General features: G+C 43.9%; 1 protein-coding gene across 7 annotated transcripts in view; it reads left to right on the top strand.

Annotated features, from left to right (window-relative positions):
• RARB (retinoic acid receptor beta) overlaps positions 1-20,024 on the top strand; it is a 617,794-nt gene that overhangs the window by 547,886 nt on the left and 49,884 nt on the right. For all 7 annotated transcript variants that reach the window (XM_036431628.2, XM_036431630.2, XM_045579325.1 and 4 more), the window contains one exon: positions 1,553-1,694. In XM_036431628.2, the coding sequence (XP_036287521.1) occupies positions 1,553-1,694 (142 nt within the window). The remainder of the gene's footprint in view (positions 1-1,552; positions 1,695-20,024) is intronic.

A 20,024-nucleotide genomic window follows, 5' to 3' on the forward strand; every position in this document is an offset into this window, starting at 1 on the left:
CCACACTGGGGATCAAGCCCACAACTCGGGCATGTGTCTTGACCAGAAATTGAACCCAGGACCTCCTGGTTCATAGGTCAATGCTCAACCACTGAGCCATACCAGCTGAGCAGAACATTCAGTTTTTAGTAAGTGGAGTTTAGCTTTGTCCATAGCTCACTTGCTTCACAGATATGGAAAAGACTGGGTCTTCTCTTGTGTCAGTGGGTTTGGGCAGGAGGACAGTGAAATTTTTGTAAAGTGAGTGTGTGCATTTGGCAGCCAAAAGTGTCCTGTGGATATTTTTTGCAGGAAAAGGTATGTTTGGAGATGACCGCTCTGCACAGATTCTGTGAGGGTTTCAAAGTCTTTGCAACCTGTTATTTTAGATCCTCAGCATATTTGTAGCTCCAGGGGCATAAAAATAACCTGTGTTTTCTTGGGAAATGTATGTGTCTTGGATGTGACAGGAGCAGCAACTTTAAATAAGATTTCCAGCCGTTTACAGTTGAAGCTTGCCAGTAAAAGCATGTTTATTTAGACATTAAAATCCTAGGGTGCCCGTGTAAATATCCTAAACAATGTGTTACATGCGCGTTCTTCACTAATGTGGTTTAGCTTTGAACGTTTTTAGTTCTGGCTCCTGGAGTGTTAATGTACTTCAGGGAAAGTTGAACTCAGATGGCGGGACTTATTTGCTGTTCATCACGTTTCGATGGTGTGTTTCTTACCTTCAAGACAATTGTTTCTGATGTAGGTAAAAGTCACATCACAATTGAAAGAGTGAAACTCCCGGTTTTTAATGCTCATGGCGACACAGAGGGTTTTGTTGGGCAATAGAGGAGAGAGAGGGCAGACGGTCTACCCTTCACTCCCTGCTCATTCATCTATGTGTTTAATAAGCATCACTAGATTACCCGTTGTCTGCAAAGCTGTGTGAGAGAAACGGGAGGACACAGAAGGCCAGGCCTCAGGGTTCATGGAGCCAACAGCCTGCTTTATTCTATCAGTGTTTCATAAAAGTAGGATAAACCGCTTTTGTTGTCAAAATATAATTTTCCAAGAGTTAAAAAATGGTAATTAATCCAAATATTCAGTAAGCACACATTGAAGACTTATTTAACTCGTTAATGAGAGAACCAGTAAATGTGGTGGCTCTGACATTGGGTTTCTTGAGAGTGGACTTCTCTGAAATCATTGGCCGATGAGGGAACCACTTATGAAGTTAGCCTATTTGGAGAGAATCCAACTCTACATTATGTTTTCCAAATGAATCAGCTTGGTATTAACTTCCCTTAGCAAGATAATAACAATCAGCTCTAGTTTTGATTAAAAAGGGCTCTCTGGTTTGCAGAGAGAGAGAGAGAGAGAGAGAGAGAGAGAGAGAGAGGGAGAGAGAGAGAGAACTGATTATTAATATTTCACAAGGACTTTAAGGCTTAACTGAGTTAATGTTTCTGCTGCCATCACTTCATTACTCAGAATGAGCCATCAATGCATCGATAAGGTTGGCTTTGATTTCTCGCAAAGCTCCGTGGTTTGATTTGGTTTTCTCTCGCTTGCTTGCTTGCAGGGGTTTTTCCGCAGAAGTATTCAGAAGAACATGATTTACACTTGTCACCGAGATAAGAACTGTGTTATTAATAAAGTCACCAGGAATCGATGCCAGTACTGTCGACTCCAGAAGTGCTTTGAAGTGGGAATGTCCAAAGAATGTAAGTGGAGTCTCAAAAATTTTTTCCCTCTTTGCCTTATCTATAAATATAAATTGCCCCACTTCCAAAATCCAGTTGTGGGGGGATGTCAGCATGTGGAATTCAGATGTGACACTAATGATGTATTGCCAAGGGCAGGTGTAAACAGAGATGGCATGAAAATAGAATAACTGTGGGGATTTTTTCAGATAAAACTCGAGCGGCAGTTGGTAAAAAGATAGGAGGTGGGTGTCGTGGATGGCAGATTTGTAGTCCAGAGCAGTTACTCATATGCATTTCAGAGCCACTAGTATCTTGGACATACCACATAACCACTCAGAGACTCCATTGTCCCATCTGGACAATGGAATACAGTTTGGCTTGTATTGGTGAGAATGAAGGGAGACAAGAGACATGAGTATTGACAGCAGTGATCATTTGCCCTAATTTTTTTAGAGGGAAGAAAGCATAAAACTTTTGATGTGGAAGAAAGGGAGACATTTGGCACGTTGGCATTTTTCCAAACTTGATTTAGGAAAAATCTGATTTTTTTTCCTCCCAGACACCCTCTCTTCCAAACAATTATATACTTTATAAATGCAAAAAAGAACATTTTAGTAGATTAAAAATTAGTGGTCCGTAAACATCAGATAATAGGGGTTTGTAATAGATGTGCTTTGATATAGCCAGAGTACAAAATATCTTCACTCTCTCTTTGGTGCTTTCAAAATGTAGGGAATAAGAAATTGACAGCAAAGGGCGTGGTTTAGGCAGGCCTAAGGAAGATGTTGGGAAGTGTGCCGGTGAGGCACTAAATGCGATTGCTGTTGTTTTATTCATCCCATCACTTGGGGATTTGGCGAAGGCAGAACTGAATGAGTTTGGGCTAGGTGCTGTGAGGGGACTCTGGAGATGCCTGAGACATGGTCACTGCCCCCTAAGAGTGTGGGACAAAATGCCAGGCATCTTCACCACAGTCCCACAGTGGTGTTTGAAGACTTAACGTTGCAGGTTCTTGGGTTTTGGAACATGGCAATGCAGCCATGGAGGAGGAGGCTGGCTGGAGAGGGAAAGTCCCAGGCAGCATGGCTCTGACAGGCTCTTGGGGATGTTTCTTGGTACCCTGCCCAGCATCCTAACTATACCTAGGGTTTATTGAATTCACTTTCCTACATCTTACATTTCTACACTTCAGGGAAAACTTCAAGGCTGGGACTATCTTGGTTGACTCAAGCCTATTTATACTTTCTGTGTCCCAGCCAGTCGCTGGTTCATGGTGTGAACATGTGACCTCGTCCCATCCAATGAGAATGAATTTGAGATTCATGCTCATGATCCATGCAAGAAATAAATGATGAATTAGATTCCATCGAAATTAAAAATGTCCACTCTCAGAGGACAGTGTGAAATTCATGAAAAGATAAGCCCAACAAAGTAGGAGAAAATCTTTATAAATATCTGATAAAGGACTTGAAAGTAGAGCTTATAAAATCTCAATAATAAGACAGCAAATAGGCTCAATTACAAAAAATAGCCAGACCCCTTTAAAAAATGCCAGGATTATGCAAGTCTGAAGAACTGTCCCAAACCAATAGAGACGTGACAACTAAATGCAATGCACAATCCAGATTGAATCAGGGATCAGAAGTGAAATAGCTCTAGAGGACATTTTTATGCCAATTAGTGAAATTTGAATGTGGACTATAAATTAGAATATAGCATTGTATCAATTTTAAGTTTCATGACTTTGATCATTGGACTGTGGTTATATAAGAGAATGCTCTATATATATACATACATATATATACATATATATATACATATATATATATATTATTGATTTTTTACAGAGAGGAAGGGAGAGAAAGAGAGCTAGAAACATCGATGAGAGAGAAACATCGACCAGCTGCCTCTTGCACACCCCCTACCGGGGATGTGCCCGCAACCAATGTACATGCCATTTACCGGAATCGAACCTGGGACCTTTCAGTCCACAGACCAACGCTCTACCACTGAGCCAAACTGGCTTTGGCAAGAGAATGCTCTTGTTCTCAGTGTCTGTAACTAACTGTCCATGGTTCAAGGAGTGTGTGTGTGTGTGTGTGTGTGTGTGTGTGTGTGTGTGTGTGTGTTTAGCAAGAAAAAAAGAGAGAAAGAAAATGTGATGAAATATTGAGAACTGTAAATCTGGAAGAAGGATATACAGGAATTCTTTGTACTTTCCTTGCAACTTTTCGGCAAATTTGAAATTTTATCAAAATTACAAAAACAAAGACTCATGCTTAGACTATTGGGGCAGAACAAGGGCCATCTCTTCCGATGCACATGAATAAGGAAACAAGGAGCCACAGGGAGCTGTCCTCCACCCCCTGGGGAAGGCCACTCTAGGACAAAGCAGGCACTGTGGGTGGAAGAGTAGAAAGATAGACAGAAGTCACGCCCTGAATGGCATCACTGAATTGCTGAACTCACCAACCCTGAAAACCTCTGCCTCCAGATTATTTTGTCCTAATTGCCAAGAAGTAGCCATTAAGGCAATTGAGGTAGGAGACTTGTTTATACGTAGGGTCCTGATGAACAAGAATGGGTCATCAGACAGGAGAGCTTCCTGTATGTATCATCCGGTTTGGGAGAGTCTTTTTCCTCTGGACAGCTCTGTCTCTTGATGACGGGTTAGTTGACCACATTCAGCCAGGTCCTTTTGCTCCCTCCAAACTTTAGAGCTTATTGAATTACTTAACATCGGTGAATGTGAAGATAGGAAGCTAATATTCACTTAGCTCGGATCCCATATCCTATCATTGAAGAGAGAGTATGCTATTATCTGAAATAGCCAGATTATTTATAGGTGCGAGTGGGGCTCACAGGATGATCACCTAATGCTCCATTTTTGGGTCTGACATTCTGTAGACACGGATGTTGCATTGTCGGTCTGTGGGAGAATTTCAGGGCAGGCTGGAATTATAAATGAGTAAGCCAGATGTGGAGTCAAGGAAAATCAGCACTTTTGCATTTATTTTGTGTGGGCCGGAGACCCATTTCCTGCTTACATTACTTAAAACCCATATCCTGCAGCTCTGTAAAAGCTGGCAACTTGGTTAGCAATTAAAAAATAAATAATGTTTACACCCACAGGAAAACTCTAGTTTCAACCCTCAAGGAGTGTATAACCTTAATTAGATTTAAAAATGTAGAAATGGGAAGAAAATGGGGTCATCATGTCCAAGTACACAAACATAAATATATTTTCTGTAGAAAGAAATGGAAGGGAAAGAAATAAACCCTTGGAATATAGGTACGGAGGTGCTAATAGAATGTTGTTGTTTTTTTAGTTGAAACTGAAGGAAGCAGGACAATATGAGAATGGGTAACCATTTATACCACAATATACGTAACTGAAAGAAACCCAGGAATAATAGAGACTCTGGGGTATGTTAGAACTGAAAAGGGATCTCAGAGATTGATTTTCACTCACCTCTCTCATTTGACATACAAGTACACTAGGACCCAGAAAGATGACACGGCAATCCCCACCTGGCTAAGGACAGACCAAGATTGCCATTCATGCCCGCCAACTCTCCTCGCCAAGCTTTCTTTGCAATACCAAGATTAGCAAGATTTGCATTCAATTCTAGCCATAGGCCAGGCCACTTTGTTCTTATGTGTCAGAACTCTTTGGATGCAAGTAATGGAATACCCAGCTCAAACTGGCATAAGCTAAAAAAATAAAAATAAAAATCCACACATGTAGCTCTAACCTGTTTGGCTCAGTGGATAGAGCCATGGGGCCTGTGGACTCAAGGGTCCCAGGTTTGATTCTGGTCAAGGGCATGTACCTTGGTTGCAGGTACATCCCTAGGAGTGTGCAGGAGGCAGTTGATCAGTGTTTCTCTCTTATTGATGCTTCTAACTCTCTATCTCTCTCCCTTCCTCTCTGTAAAAAAATCAATAAAAAAAATATATATTTTTTATATCCACACATGTAACTGAACAGTCCAGAGTAACACAGCTGGATCCAAGGGCTCTTGTTCTTTTCATGCATGGTTCCTCTTCATCTGTCACAGCTGGATTTTGCTATGTTGGTTTCATTTCTGGGGAGATTTTCCCCAGGGCCAATAAAGATAGGAGCTACCAACAGCTCCAGGCCTGTAATCTATCCAACAACTAGAGAGAGACTCCACCTATGCCCAGGGACCAATTGCGATTGGCCTAACTTAGGTCATGTGCCCCTCCAGGAGCACATTGCTTGGGGAGAAGGGCAGACTACTGTGATAGATTAGGCCTGGATCATGTGCCAGTCCCTGGGAGACAGGATTGAGTTTGACCTCACCCAAACCACATAGGCCAGGAGTGAGGGAGGAAGTGTTCCTGGATGGGAAGTCAGAGAGCCAGGAGGCAAACCAGGATGATCACACTGTGTTGTTCCCAGTATATCCTTATTCTTTACTAGAGGCCTGATGCATGAAAATTCATGTAAGAATGGGCCTTCCTTTCCCTGTCTTCTGGCACCACCTTTGTTCCAGCCCAGAGCCACCTTTCTATCTTCCCATGCTGCCCTGAGGCCTGGAACAGCTGGGGCAATGAGGAATGCCGGCGTCATCACCACAGTGATGATTCAAGCTTCCTGCTTCCAGCCACTTGGTGCCTGAATATGCAAATTAACCCACCAGCTTTGATGTGTCAATTTGCATACTCCTGATTGGCTGGTGGGTGTTGCAGAGGTATGATTAATTTGCATCTTTCTCTTTTATTGGTGTAGACACTGGAGGCAGTGGGAGAGAAAAAGGGAAGGGAAGGAAGGAAGGGGGGCCAAAAGAAAGAAACCTAAGAATCATATTATAGTAATCGCTAACATAAGGTCTTTCCTACATGCCAGGCACTGGCTTAACCTCTTTAAATACTTTATCCCATTTGATCTTCACCACAACCCATGAGATAGGTTAGCTAAAATCCTTCTCTTCCTTCCTCCTCTTTTCTCCTCAGATGAGGAGGCTGAGGCACAGAAAGGTTAATTAATTTACTCCAGGTAACACAGTAAGGGGATTTGGACCTAGGTAGTAATATACACCGCATGCTATAAAAATTCGCTTTTAAAATTCTGAGTTGTCTTTGCAATGCTACTTTATTCAAGGGGATAATAGGACAGTAATCGCACTCCTTGCTCTGTCTTAGAGATATTTCCCCTGGAGAATTATGTGTAAATCCAACTTTTATAGATCAAGCTTGGTTTTAAATGTATAGGGGGGATTTATTAGTAAAAGTATGGCCCATCAGAATAGCATGAATATTTTTTAATTCTTCTGTGAGTGCTGGTTTGTATACCTTATATTTTCCAACGGGTTTGTAAAGGCTAGGGAAGCCTTTTTCCAGAGGAACAGCTATTTGTCAGAGCATGGAACTTGAAAGCGGTAACAGCAAGTGAAGAAAAAAAAATCGATTTTCAGCAGCATTCTAAAAGTGGTACCAAAATTTATGAAGAACTTGGGAAGGAGGCAAAGGAAGCAGAATGACTCAACGGTGAGTGATGAGCTTCTGCTGGCGGGGTGGGAGGCTTAGACCGATGTCAGCACAGGCGAGTCTGAGGCTCAGCCCTGAAATAAAGACGAGAAATAAAAAAGAAACAATAGATGAATGACAGAATTTGAGATTGTGAACGAGGTGTCTGGACAAGCTTATGATGCAGATATACTGCTCATTGCCCTTGATGGGGGAAAGGGGGAAGGTTTAGGACACACACTTAGGGGCTGTAGGAGTGTCCTAAGTCCGGAAGAGGCACTTGAGTCAGTTACAGAAATGCCTTTAAGCCAGGGATCAGCAAGTGTGGTTTTTTGTTTGTTTTTTTTTAAAAGGGCATCATAGCTGAAACAGGTTTGGCTCAGTGGATAGAGCGTCAGCCTGCAGACTGAAAGGTCCCAGGTTCGATTCTGGTCAAGGGCATGTACTTTGGCTGCGAGCACATCCCCAGTGCAAGAGGCAGCTGATCAATGATTCTCTCTCATTGATGTTTCTAACTCTCTATCCCTCTCTCTTCCTCTCTGTAAAAAATCAATAAAATATATTTTAAAAAATAAAATAAAATGAAATAAAATAAAAAGAGCCTCATAGGAAATATGTTTGGCTTTGTGGGCCCTATGATCTCTCTCAACCACTCAACGCTGATGTAGCACAAAAGCAGACACAGGAAATATATAACAAAGTGGTGTGGTTGTATTCTAATAAAACTTTATTTATAAAAGCAGGTGAAGGCCTGGTTTTAGCCCGAAGGCTATCGTTTGCCTACTTTTGCACTTAATGGCCAGGGATGCCACTTATGGCTGCTCTGTGACCTCATCTCCAGCTCCCACTCCCATCCTCTCATCTCCTACCAATAGACACCCCAGTTCCAAGCACCCCCCCCCAACCTCCCAGGACCATGCTGACTCACAGGCCTCATGCCTTTACTGTGGCTCCCCTACTCCCGCCCCAGGTGGTTTGGGTGAGGTCAAGCTCAATGCTGTCTTGCAGGCAGTGACACGTGATCCAGGCCCATGTTTTTGCTGAGGCTATTCCCTGGCATTGGGCCTCCTCCTCCTCCTCCTCCTTCAGCTCACCCCAGGAGCCTGCTGAAATGTCACTTCCTCTTTGAAGCCTCCATTGGACCCACACTCTAGGCAGGGTTATGCATTCTTCCCCATGTCCCTGGAGTGCAGTGAACACACCTCCATGAGCTGCAAACTTGATCACAATGTGATTCTTCACACCCCGGGGAGGCTCCCTGGCTTGATGATAAGCCCCTAAAAGGCAAGCCCCAAGTCTTCCTCATGCTGTCGTCCCAGTGAGCGCCATGCTTTGCTCAGGGATGTGAGATGGGTCAGGTGGTTAACTGCGGCCGTTTGAAAAGACATCCAAATCCAGCATCTCCCTGGCTTTACTTTCTGAAAAGCTGTCACAGACACAGAACAAGTCTGGGTGTGCGTCTGTTCAGCCCTCAGCCATCGCTGCTTTGATCCGGGTCCAGAACAAGTAATTCAGCTTCTCTGGGTTTGTGTTTTTTACCAGGAGAAGAGGAACATCAGGTTTGACTAAAAGCCCAGGCGTGAAGTGAGAATCGATGCTTTTAATCCTGTTTAGACAACAGTGTTTCTACAGTCTGTCGCCTCTTGCCAGTTCCCTCCCCGAGAAGACATTAGATCCTCCTGTGTGTTTGCTGTTGAAAACGGTTGCAGGGGGCAGGCTTCTTGCATAACTGTGCATGGCAAAAACCCAGTGAAGGTGGGCAGGTGCCTGGCCCGAGTGGCTCCGTGATTGAGTGTTGACCTAAGAACCAGGAGGTCACGGTTCAATTCCCGGTCAGGGCACATGGCTGGGTTGTGGGCTCCATCCCCAGTGTGGGGCCCGTAGAAGGCAGCCGATTCGTGATTCTGTCATCATTGATGTTTCTGTCTCTCCTTCTCCCTTCCTCTCTGAAATCAATGGTGTGTGTTTTTTTTTTTTTTTACACATGGGCAGTTGGCAGTGGACAAATGGCGGGGTTTGGGGCTCACCCACTTTTGTTAAACCTTGGCTTCCAGTGGCTCATTGACAAAAGGAGAGGATCCAGGGATGGGACAGACTTTGGGGTCGGGAGGCGAACAGAACAAATGGAAGATAAGAATTAGGCCAGACTCAAGACTTGTGTGCTGTGGGGAAGTCGTGGACCCGGCCTGCTTCCAACGTGTGACCAGTTCCCATGGTCCTCTGCCCTTCCAGTGGGGTGCCCCCCACCATGTCTGTAACAGAGACGCTAGGCAAGGTGTTATGGCTGCCACCCCCAGTCGATTTGTTTTCTTTCTGAAAACCCCCAGCCATGCAGTCAGCTCTCTGAACTTACAGGTGTGGTGTGTGGCCCGTGCCTTTGAGAGGTGGGCAGAGCCTGTCTTCGGTTCTGTGCGAGGATGCTATGTGGCATTTATTTCCCAGCCTTTTTTTCACCGTGACAATTCCATACATGTATCTGCAGAATAGAGCAATTGAATCATCTCTGAATTTAAGAGTCCCTGAGCACTCATTGACACCTTCTCATTTGGGGCGTATGGAGCTTAAAAACCACTTTTTATGAAGTCTCTAAATTCCGATTTATACTTTCAACGGGAACGTCCCCACGGGTCGATCGCATGGGATGGATGTGCTCAGTGCGGATGCTGAGATGCGTCCACGGGAGGTTTCTGTTGTTCCGTGCTTCTCTCGCTTCCCCGTCCATGTTAAACTTACATTAAAACAAACCTTCTGGATTAAAGGCACTTAACCTCGGTTAAAATCACTTTCGTTGGGCGCACAAATTACATTGATGTGCGCGTCGGTTCTCCGGCTGGATCTTACTGGCTTAATAATGAGGAAATTCATATTGTAGGGTGCCCTGTGTACTTGGGAAATTACATAAAAATCATCATCAGGGCACTTAATGTCTTTCTAATTTTAGTTTATTTCTTCATTTGTTCCCTGGTTACCTCCCAGCCTGTGACTGCATTTCCAAGATTCACTGTGATCATTGCCTTCTGCTCACCAGAGAGGTGGCTTGAACCCTCTCCCCCTACCCCCCACCGCCTTCTCCTTTCCCCAAAGGGCCCCCCCCAAGTCAGTGAAAGGCTGGAAACTTTATATTTTTATTTTTTAAAATGCCATTGGAGCTTGGAACTAAAAATCTGCTGCTCCTTGAATGTTTTCCTGCCTCTGCCCAGGAGATTAGAAAACACACACACACACACACACACACACACACACACACACACTCCATTTGGGCACTGGCGGCCCAGTGAGGTCACCGCCACTGTGGGACTGGAAGGCCATTAACACCCAGCCTGCAAAGGAAGTATTAAAATTCCTTCAGCTTTACTAACACATTTCTCCCTGCCGCCTGTGTCCCCGAAACGGGATGCTCAGCACATTCTCACCTTAGAAAAGGGAGAGGTTTCCATTACACAATGGGGTGGAGTGGAGGGGGGGAACAGAGGGCTTTGGGGTTCGCCTGAGCTGGGTTCAAATCCAGCCCTACCCACTCGCTATCTCCCCTCAGGCAAGATGGGTCATTTTGCTGCAGGTGGAGCGAGCTCACCTACAACATGAAGCTTATCGTGGAAACCTTGCGGGATTGTGCTGTGCATTGGGTTTCAGGAGGATGATGCATTTAGCACCAGGCTTGGCACACAGTAGGTGCTAAATAAATGATAGGTGTTCTCTCAGGTTCCTCCTCTAGTGGGGACACAGGCTCTGTCCTCTGCTCTCATTGCTGCTGCTACAGCTACGTTTTTGTTGTTGTTGGTTTGGGGGTTTTTTTTAGTTGTTTATTTTTTATGTCAGCCTCAGTCCCCTTGCAGGAGACATGTGACATATGGAGGCTCTATTTGTTCTGAATGGTTTATAACGCCACGAGGTAGGTAGGTGTACAGCCCCGATATTAAGTCACAGCATTAAAAATAAAGCTTGCCGAAACCAGTTTGGCTCAGTGGATAGAGCTTCGGTCTGCAGACTGAAAGGTCCCAGGTTCGATTCCAGCTAAGGGCATGTATGTACCTTGGTTGCGGGCACATCCCCAGTGGGGAGTGTACAAGAGGCAGCTGATCAATGATTCTCTCTCATAGATGTTTCTAACTCTCTATCCCTCTCTCTTCCTTTCTGTAAAAAATCAATAAAATATATTTAAAAATAAGAAAAAATAAAAATAAAGCTTGAAGGCATCCTTTCCAAATAAGTAGTCACCTTCCTCGCCCCCTGGAAACTGGGAGGCAGATGGTTCTTTTGCCCGGAGATGCAGAAACGTATGTAATCAGAGAGTGGGACAGGATCCTGGTATCACGGAACCCAATGCCACAGGGAAAACCAAACTGGGGAGTTAGATAGGACGCCTGGCCCCCTTCCTGCATCTGCTAGCTCAAGGTGAGGCCAGCGGGGTTTCTCGGGCAGTGCTAAGCCCTCACCAAATCGCCAAAAGACAGAGCCTCCCTCCTTCCCAGCATCCTCCTTTGTCACCCATTTGGGAGGAAGGCTGGGAATGACATTGGCGATGATAGGATGGTTGATGGTCACCAAGTGTCTTACCAACATCTCTGTCTGCCAAGACCGCAGGTCATCCGATGTGGCAGGTAGCACAGGCACAGTATCATGATCCTCAGTAGCTGAGATCCAGGCCAGGAGACCTGCATGAAGTCACTGGCTTAAACCTCTGGGTCCTGCTAACTCCAGTCTCCAGTATTGACAAAGTGAGTTCTCGTGTGCTTTTGGTGCTAAAAACGTCTCAGTATCTTCACCCATCCTTGCTCCCAAATCACATCTTCTATCATTTATATACATGATTTGATTTGATATATGTACTAGTTGAAGGCGGTGTTTCCCCAGGTGCAAACTCGGCATACGGTGATATGGAACATAATCTTAGGGAGTATTGGATTTTAACACGGACTGATATCAAATCATGTAGCAATAAAGTCATTCCCTTTTCAGTCCTCGGCCTTTTTATTACCAGTGAGAAAATCTCAGTTTGATGCCAGAGCCGCCTTAATTTAATGGCTCTTGAATCTTTGCTAATCCCCCTTTTCTATGGAGAGAGAACAGGCAACCACACCTAGTCAACACTGAACTGTATTTATCTCAGAGATGGCGCAAGCTGTTTCTTCAGGGCCCGGGCAGTGTGTATTCTAGGCATTACTGGCAATTCAGTGTTTGCTGTAGCTAGTTGATTATATCTGCTATTGCATCATGAAAGCTTCATGAAGGAATAAGCTGTGTTCCAATAAAACTTTATTTACAAAAACAGGCAATCAACATGAAAACCCTGTTAGTTTTTACCCTCCTCTTTATGGATAGTAATAACAATTTTTTATAGTAGTCATATGAAATCCTTTAAATTTCATTTAAGGAAAAAAAAATCAATTTAGACAGAAACCATAAGAGCATCATGGCCTGTGAGTCTGAAAATGGTGAAGGTAGTACTGGAAGAATGGAAATTTGAAAAAAAAATAAATCTGTTTTTATATGTTAGTTGATCATGTGTTCTTGTATCTTAACAGGAATAGGGTAGAATTCGGGGGGGGGGGTCTCAGCCCCCTCAGTGTCTCGGTTCCTCAGTTGTGGTCAGGGGATGCCCCAGCCTACCCAGGACCCTGTCAGCACTCCAAAATGCCCTATAGACCAGCCACCAACTAGCATTTGGCATGCCCGTTGCATTGTGGGCCCTCAGGGTGTGCATGCTGTTCTCTCTACCCGTGACACGCATCCCCATATCCCTCCTAAACACACAAGCACACTTCTCTAACATCAGGGAGCAGGTGTGAATGACTCTCACCTCTCTACAGTGTGACATGGTAGTGGCACCTCTGTTGCCACTAACTTGGGTGACTTTGAAAGTCAAACTTGTTTTTTGAGTTCAGGAGGTAGGTAGGTATATAAATACGTAAGAGAAAAGGGGAGAGAGAAGGAAAGAGAGGGAGGACATATACAAGTGTTCTCTGCACTGGTTGTGAGCATGTTAAGGGCAGGCACAGTCTCATTTGGTTCCTCAACTGAAGTCTAATACCTTGTACTTCATAGGAACTTCTAGAATGAATTGGAAACAGAATATTTGAGGAATAGAATTTCAAAATTAGGAACTTCCATTTGATCCTTCCAAGAGTTAGAGACTTGAATTATGTCCCCTTGGTAGAATGAGTCTGTTTTTGTCTTTCCCACCTTGCCTCCTTCCTAATTTGCACCATATGAATATTAGCATATTACCCCTTGGATGACATGACGTCTTGACCTTGTTTGTTGCATGGTGGACGTGACCAGAGGGAGCTTGCCAATAGGTCCTAACAGACAAGATCTGCTTTCTCTCAAAGCTGTGCACACCTAACACCACAGTTCATCAAACCATGGATTTGTTAGGCGCACTATCATTTCATGTATCGCTAACAAGCAAGCAGCAGCAATGAAACAGAGGCACCCTGAAAATTGTAAGACAGGTGGCAATTTCAGAGCAGGAGAGAGAGAGAAACCAAATATCAGCCAAGTAAGAAAAGGAAGCATCTCACATCCTAGGATGGAGATATCCTATGTGTTCATCTTGAGCTATTATTTCATGCTGCTTGAAATAGACACTGATAAAACCTCAGTGCCCAAAGACAATCCCCAGCACAGAGAGTTGGCTGAATAAATATGCAAGTGCTCCTAAAAGAGCTAGCAGAGAGCCCTTTGTTTGGAAACAAATGTCCCCGTGAAAATAGCAAGCCGGAATCTGCCGCAGTTCCCTGTGTTCCGGGGCAATGAACATGGCCCTTTAAGTACCTTCTCCCAGTGACAGCAATTCTCCGGAGGGTGGCTGCCTACATAGCTCAATAAATCCATGCATGGAGTACGGTCAGGAATTTGCTCTGCTTGGAGTGGTGTGAGCACTTAAACCCATGTCCTCTCCCTCTGCCCTCACAAAACAGTAACTATCACCGTTCTTTCTCTCATCCTTCTCTCTTTAAAACTGGGCAACAAAGTTTTGGTCAGTCATCCGATGAGCTAGATCAATGGTCGGCAAACTTAAAATAAGAAATAAAAAACAAAAAGAATTTTTTTAAAGTGGGAGCCTAATTGATTTAAAGAAATATAGGAAAATGAAATAGCTTGGCGTCCAACCTGAGCACCGAGCGTGCAACACAAGGGCTTCTATTTGGTCCTGGTGCCCCTGGGAGAGTGATGTCCAAGGCAGAATTCTGTGTCCACAAGATAAAACCAGCATCACAGTTGTTCAGGAGGATCACAGATGTTTCCAGATGTCGGGGATGAATGTCTCCCAGGAGTCCTTATAAGTGAGAACTGGGAGATGTTATTTAGGATGTCCTTGACATTTTGGATGCTCTTCTTTAGGATACTCCTCCAGGCAGTTGCTAGTAAATCTCATCTGTTTTCCAAATTGGGGTAAAAAGGGCATGGAAAACCATGGTGATCATTATGACCCTAGACCCCAAAAGAAATCCTCTGAACGTGACATTGAAGAGACCTAAATAAAGGCTGTCATATCAAAACAAGGGTTGGCTCACCTCATTCCATTTCAGATTTTTAGTTAACACCATGCTCCTTCAAATACTGTCTTCCATTTTGGTTTGATTTTTTTTTTTCTCTTTAAGGCAAAAAGCAACTGTATTTTAGAACACTTATCTTTTTAAGGTATAATTTATATCTCTTAAAAGTACAGATTTTAAATGCACTGTTTTATAAGTTTTGATAAATGTGTGCATCCTTCTAACCACCTTTCAAGTCAAGATGTTAGAAGGAGACTATGGAAACCTGCTGGGGTTGGAATATTTTAGATCTTGGTTTGGGCGAGTTGCAGTTGTGCTGATGTTCATCACCAGAGATTAGTTTTGCTGATGGACTTTATCACCAGATATTGGTGCATGGTTGACTGGTTGTTTGCTTCTTCTTTTGCTTACTGCTATTCCATTTATAGATATGCAAGTCTCACCTGAATGGATGTTTGGGTTGTTTCCTGTTTGGGGCTATTGTGAATAAAGCTGCCATGAATATCCTTGTACATGTTTTGTGTGGGACATAGACATTTATCTTAGATATATACTCAAGAGTAGAATTACTGGGTTATAAAGACACATGTGTTTAATTCAAATTTTTTTTTTAATGGCCAGTTTTCCAGAAGGGACATAGATACTTACTTCTCTTGGGTATATACTCAAAATTGGAATTACTGGGCCATAAGGATACATGTGCTTAATTTTATAAAAAATGGCCAGTTTTCCAAAGTGGATTACCTACCATTTCACACTCCATCAGCAGTGTGTGAGAATTTTGGTTGCTCCACTTCCTTGTCAAACATCAATATTTCAGTCCTTTTAGTTTTAGACATTCCACTAGGGATGAAGTGTTATTTCATTATGGTTTTAGTTTGCATTTTCCTGATGACTGATAATACTGCATTTTTAAAAAAATGAACGAAAACTGGATCTATTGTTAAATTAGAAAATATAAAACAAAACTATGCGCAGTTTGATCTCATATTTATTTTTTAAAAACCACAAAGTTTGGACAATGTAGCTCAAAATGTCTTGATATATTTTTTGAGCTTATCTGTATTTTTATTTTATTATTTCACTTCAGTGCACAGCTGTTAGTTGTATGATAAATAAAAGAAGAAAAGTTATTTTTTAAAAAAGATAGGTTCTCCCTTAGATTGAGCGAGGTTAAACTTCTGTTTCTCTGTTTAGGCTAAGTAACATTGGGTATTGACAATGCTTTAGATAGAAATGATGGAGGAAATAGAAGCCACTACTGTTTTGCATTTGCCTGTTACCCAGGGGAGAAACAAATCCATTCCTATACATTTAGACATCTTGATGTCTGGGGATGACATCCATGTTAACCTCAATTTAATAGACCATAGACCAGGGGTCAGCAAACTTAAGTCTGTGAGCCAAACCTGGCCGGCCGCCTGTTTTTATCAATAAAATTTTATTGGAACACAGCCACGAACATTCATTTACATATCATCTACAGCTGCTTCCCTGCTATAACAGCAGAGTTGAGTAGTTGTGACAGAGACCCCATAGCCCGCAAAAATGAAAATACTTTTTATCTGACTCTTTACAGAAGGAGTTTGCTATCCCCTGCCATAAGCCATTCACTCTCTGTAAATTTTCCATTTTAATTCAAACACTGGTTATGAGCATTTGGTTCAATGTCAAACATATGTGCAGTATGTAACTGTACCTTCATTTCTGTCCAGTTCATATGACCTATTCAGTGATTATGTGCCTTGCAGTCATGTCTTGATAATTCGTAGGGACTAACTGTAATTCAACTTTGGACTGAAAGCTCACAAACAAATCATCTCCCAGCACCCCCCCCCCCCCAAATCCTTTCATGTTAGGTGCAGGAAAATGAAGGGATTTTGTTCTGGGTAGAAATGCAGCTAATCAGAAAACAATGTAACTTTTATTTTATTTTTAGACTAGAGATGCAGTGCACCAAATTCATGCACTTGGGGGGGGGGCGGGGTCACTCAGCCCTGGCTGCACCCTCTTACAGTCCAAGAGCCCTCAGGGGATGTCCAACTGATGGCTCCCAAGGGGAGCAGGCCTAAGGCAGCAGTCGGACATTCTTAGTGTTGCCAGGGAGGCAGGAGAGGCTCCCGCCACCACCGTTGCACTCGCCAGCCATGAGCCCGGCTTCTGGCACACTGACCACCAGGGGGCAGCTACTGCATTGAGCGTCTGGCCCTTGGTGGTCAGTGCATGTCATAGTGACCAGTTGTTCTGCCGTTTGGTCTGTTTGCATATTAGCTTTTTATTGTATAAGATTATTTTAAAATTGGTTTTTAGAGAGAGAGGGAGAGGGAGAGAAACATTGATGTGAGAGAAAAACATTGGCTTTCTCCTTGCCCCCTCCTCCACCACCACCAGGGCATGTGTCCTCACTGAGAATCGAACCCTTAGGTGCCCAACGAACTGAGCCACTCTGGCATTGCAAGCTATGTAACTTTTTAAAACAAACACAGAGATGAGAAATTAAACATCTAACCAATAGCTCTTTTGTGGGCAAAATAAGTAGAGACTGTAAATAAATAAGCTTGATTTTCTTGGCTAGAATTTGGCTGTGAAAACTGTTTAGAAGAAGAGAGACTTGTAAGCAGCAGCACATAGTTAGAATGGGTAGAGTCTCAGGATGACATTTTTTTGTGTAAATAGTCCTGTTATATTAAACCCCGTAAGTTACATCTAGAGAAATGCTTTAACATTGACATCAACTCTTAATACACACATTATTCTTCACTGGTGCCTGTGATAAACTACTAAAGAGGAAATTAAAACAAATACATTTCAATGGGCTAGAATGGTGTTGAGGCCCATTTAAAAAAATGGACTCTAAGGCACTTACAAGTTTTATAACTTGTAATATGAAGATACACATTTCTATCCCTTCCACATCTAAGGATGTTTGTGAGGACAGAAGTTTGAAAAAGTGAAAATCCTTTGACAGATGACAATGCTTGAGAAACAGAGGACAGAATTGTGGTTAATTTTGTTGATCCAAGGCTGCAGAAGAAACTCTGTCCCAGTAGATCTTTCTCTTCCCCTCTAACCCCCCCCACCACCACCACCACCACACACACACAGGCACACATCAGACAGAGGACAGGGCATTGATTTTCCCCTGAAACCTACTTCCCATCTGCACAGCGCAGAGCCCGTCTCCGTGGAGAAATGTACTCTGTGCATGTTCTTGGCCAAGCAGAACTTCCCGACCTACTTAGTTTTCAAACTTTGCTCATCTAAAAGATGCAACCATCTTTCTGAGAATTTCCTCCTAGAATCAAATTGTATAGAACTGGGGTGCTCCAAACATCGCAACACATCCAATCTCATCACAGAGGTACCTGCTTCAAGGGCAAATCTACATGGACACTTTGTTGCTGCAGGAAGAGCCTTCTCAGTGATTTCTGTGACAGTTCAGAGAGAGAGAGAGAGAGAGAGAGAGAGAATGGGAGGAGGGAGAGGGAGAGAAAGATCCACTGGGGCTGTGGTTCTGCTGGACTGTAATTCATTGAAAAATGGAGAAGAGATCTGTGCAGTAGGCATGAATATGTCCTCTGTAGTTTGATATAACGGCAGCCTGTTATCGATAAAAAGCACTCCACTCAGAATCCCCAAGGTGTGAGATCTAGAGGCTGGCTGGGAGACCATGTGCGAGTCCCTTAACCTCTCTGGGCACCGCACATCTGAAAGACAAGCATTGAGGCAGTGATTGGTAGGAGTCCTCCCAGACATCGCACAATCCGAAACAACAGACTGCAACGTCCCTGTCATTAGAGCGGGTGAGATCTCTTCATGGACAATCACGTTTGCTTCCGGGTCACAATCGCACTGAAACCTAATTCGCACTGGGCTCTGCTCCTCGTAAAGTTTTCTAACATAATGATGTACCGGGATTGACTTTTCTCTCTGCTGCTGCTTCACGTGTCACTTTTTTATGCGGGGACGCTCTGAGCACCCCCGTCATGGCCTGCTATAAAAGAGTGTCACCGTTTTAGAGCTGAAGTGCCTGAGACACAAAGAGGTTAATTACCTTGCCCGAGAAAAGATATAAAATACTCCAAGCGGAAGTGGTCAGGAGGAGGAGCTGTATGCTTGGCGGAATAAGAGAAGTGCGGTTGTAACTTCACGCTCTTCAATTTCTGGGGATCTAGCATGAATGTATAGATTTTAAAAATCATAAGATGTATATTTCCTATATCCCTAGATTGTAGTTGGAAAGGAGAAACTAAGAGAATGGGTGTAAACAGCCCCTCAGTAGGCACGGGGAGCCGGGCATATCTAGGGGTGGGTAACCTATACACCCCCCCACCCCCAGCCTTAGTCCCAAGCAAAGCCCACTCACTGCTGGCTTCCCATCCTTAACTTCAAGTGTAAGTGTTCTCCCCTTAGCAGGAAGCGTCTCTTTACAGTCCCATGAAAGTGGACGTTCTCCAGGGAAAGGTGGCAGGTTCGATCACTTTGGGGGACTCCGGAAGAAATTAAGTGTTGGCTCCATTTGGTCAGCACCCGGGGAAGAGGGAGGAAGAAGGAAAGTCTGGGGACACTTTGGGAAGGTCTGTGGAAGCAGCATAGAGAACACGAGGAAGGCCTGTCCTGGAGTCAGCTCTGGTCTGGAAGCCCAGCGCTGGGAAGTGAGAGGCCTGCGGGTCTTCTCAGAGCCTCCCTGGCCGGCATCTCCAGTCCTGAGGAGCCCCTGGCCTGCCCTCCTCGTCCGTGTCTGTAATGGACGCTGGGATGTGTTCGGGTATCATGGGTTGTGGCCCTAGATTCTTGGTTCAGGGCTCTGTACAGAGAGCAGGAGATGCAGGCTGGTTGGTCTCCAAGGTACTGACCACGGCGTGGCCCCATAGGCCTTGGGTAAAGGGCAAATGAACACACGATCAGAATCCACTTTCTGTTCTACAACAGATGACGGTATCATCTAGAAGGTTCTCATGGTCACCAGATCTCATGTTTAACACAAAGAAATGTTTTGATGGGTGACAACTTTGCTGAAAAACCAAGTGCCTGATACATAGTAGTATCAAAATAAACATGTGCCTGAGTACACTGAGAATATCGCTGGTTTCCAGTAAGTTCTGCCAAGGTAATCAGAAGCATTCTGTCTTCACCTCTGAGAAGCTCAGAGATGTCTGCCCAGCAGGATGGCTCTCTGCCCTTGTTGTTGCTTCATTTCTGGCTCCTTGCAGGATAATTCCACTCCTTGAAAATGGGGAGTGTTGTTTTTCCAGGTTTAGGGTGCATGTGGAGCAATCCCTGTGTAAAGGATGTGTGGGGTAAGTTTTTATGAAGTGAATGATCCTTTTATAACATGAGCAGTCACCTTGAA

This window comes from Pipistrellus kuhlii, unplaced genomic scaffold (genome assembly GCF_014108245.1).
Source record: "Pipistrellus kuhlii isolate mPipKuh1 unplaced genomic scaffold, mPipKuh1.p scaffold_m20_p_11, whole genome shotgun sequence".
Lineage (NCBI taxonomy): Eukaryota > Metazoa > Chordata > Mammalia > Chiroptera > Vespertilionidae > Pipistrellus > Pipistrellus kuhlii.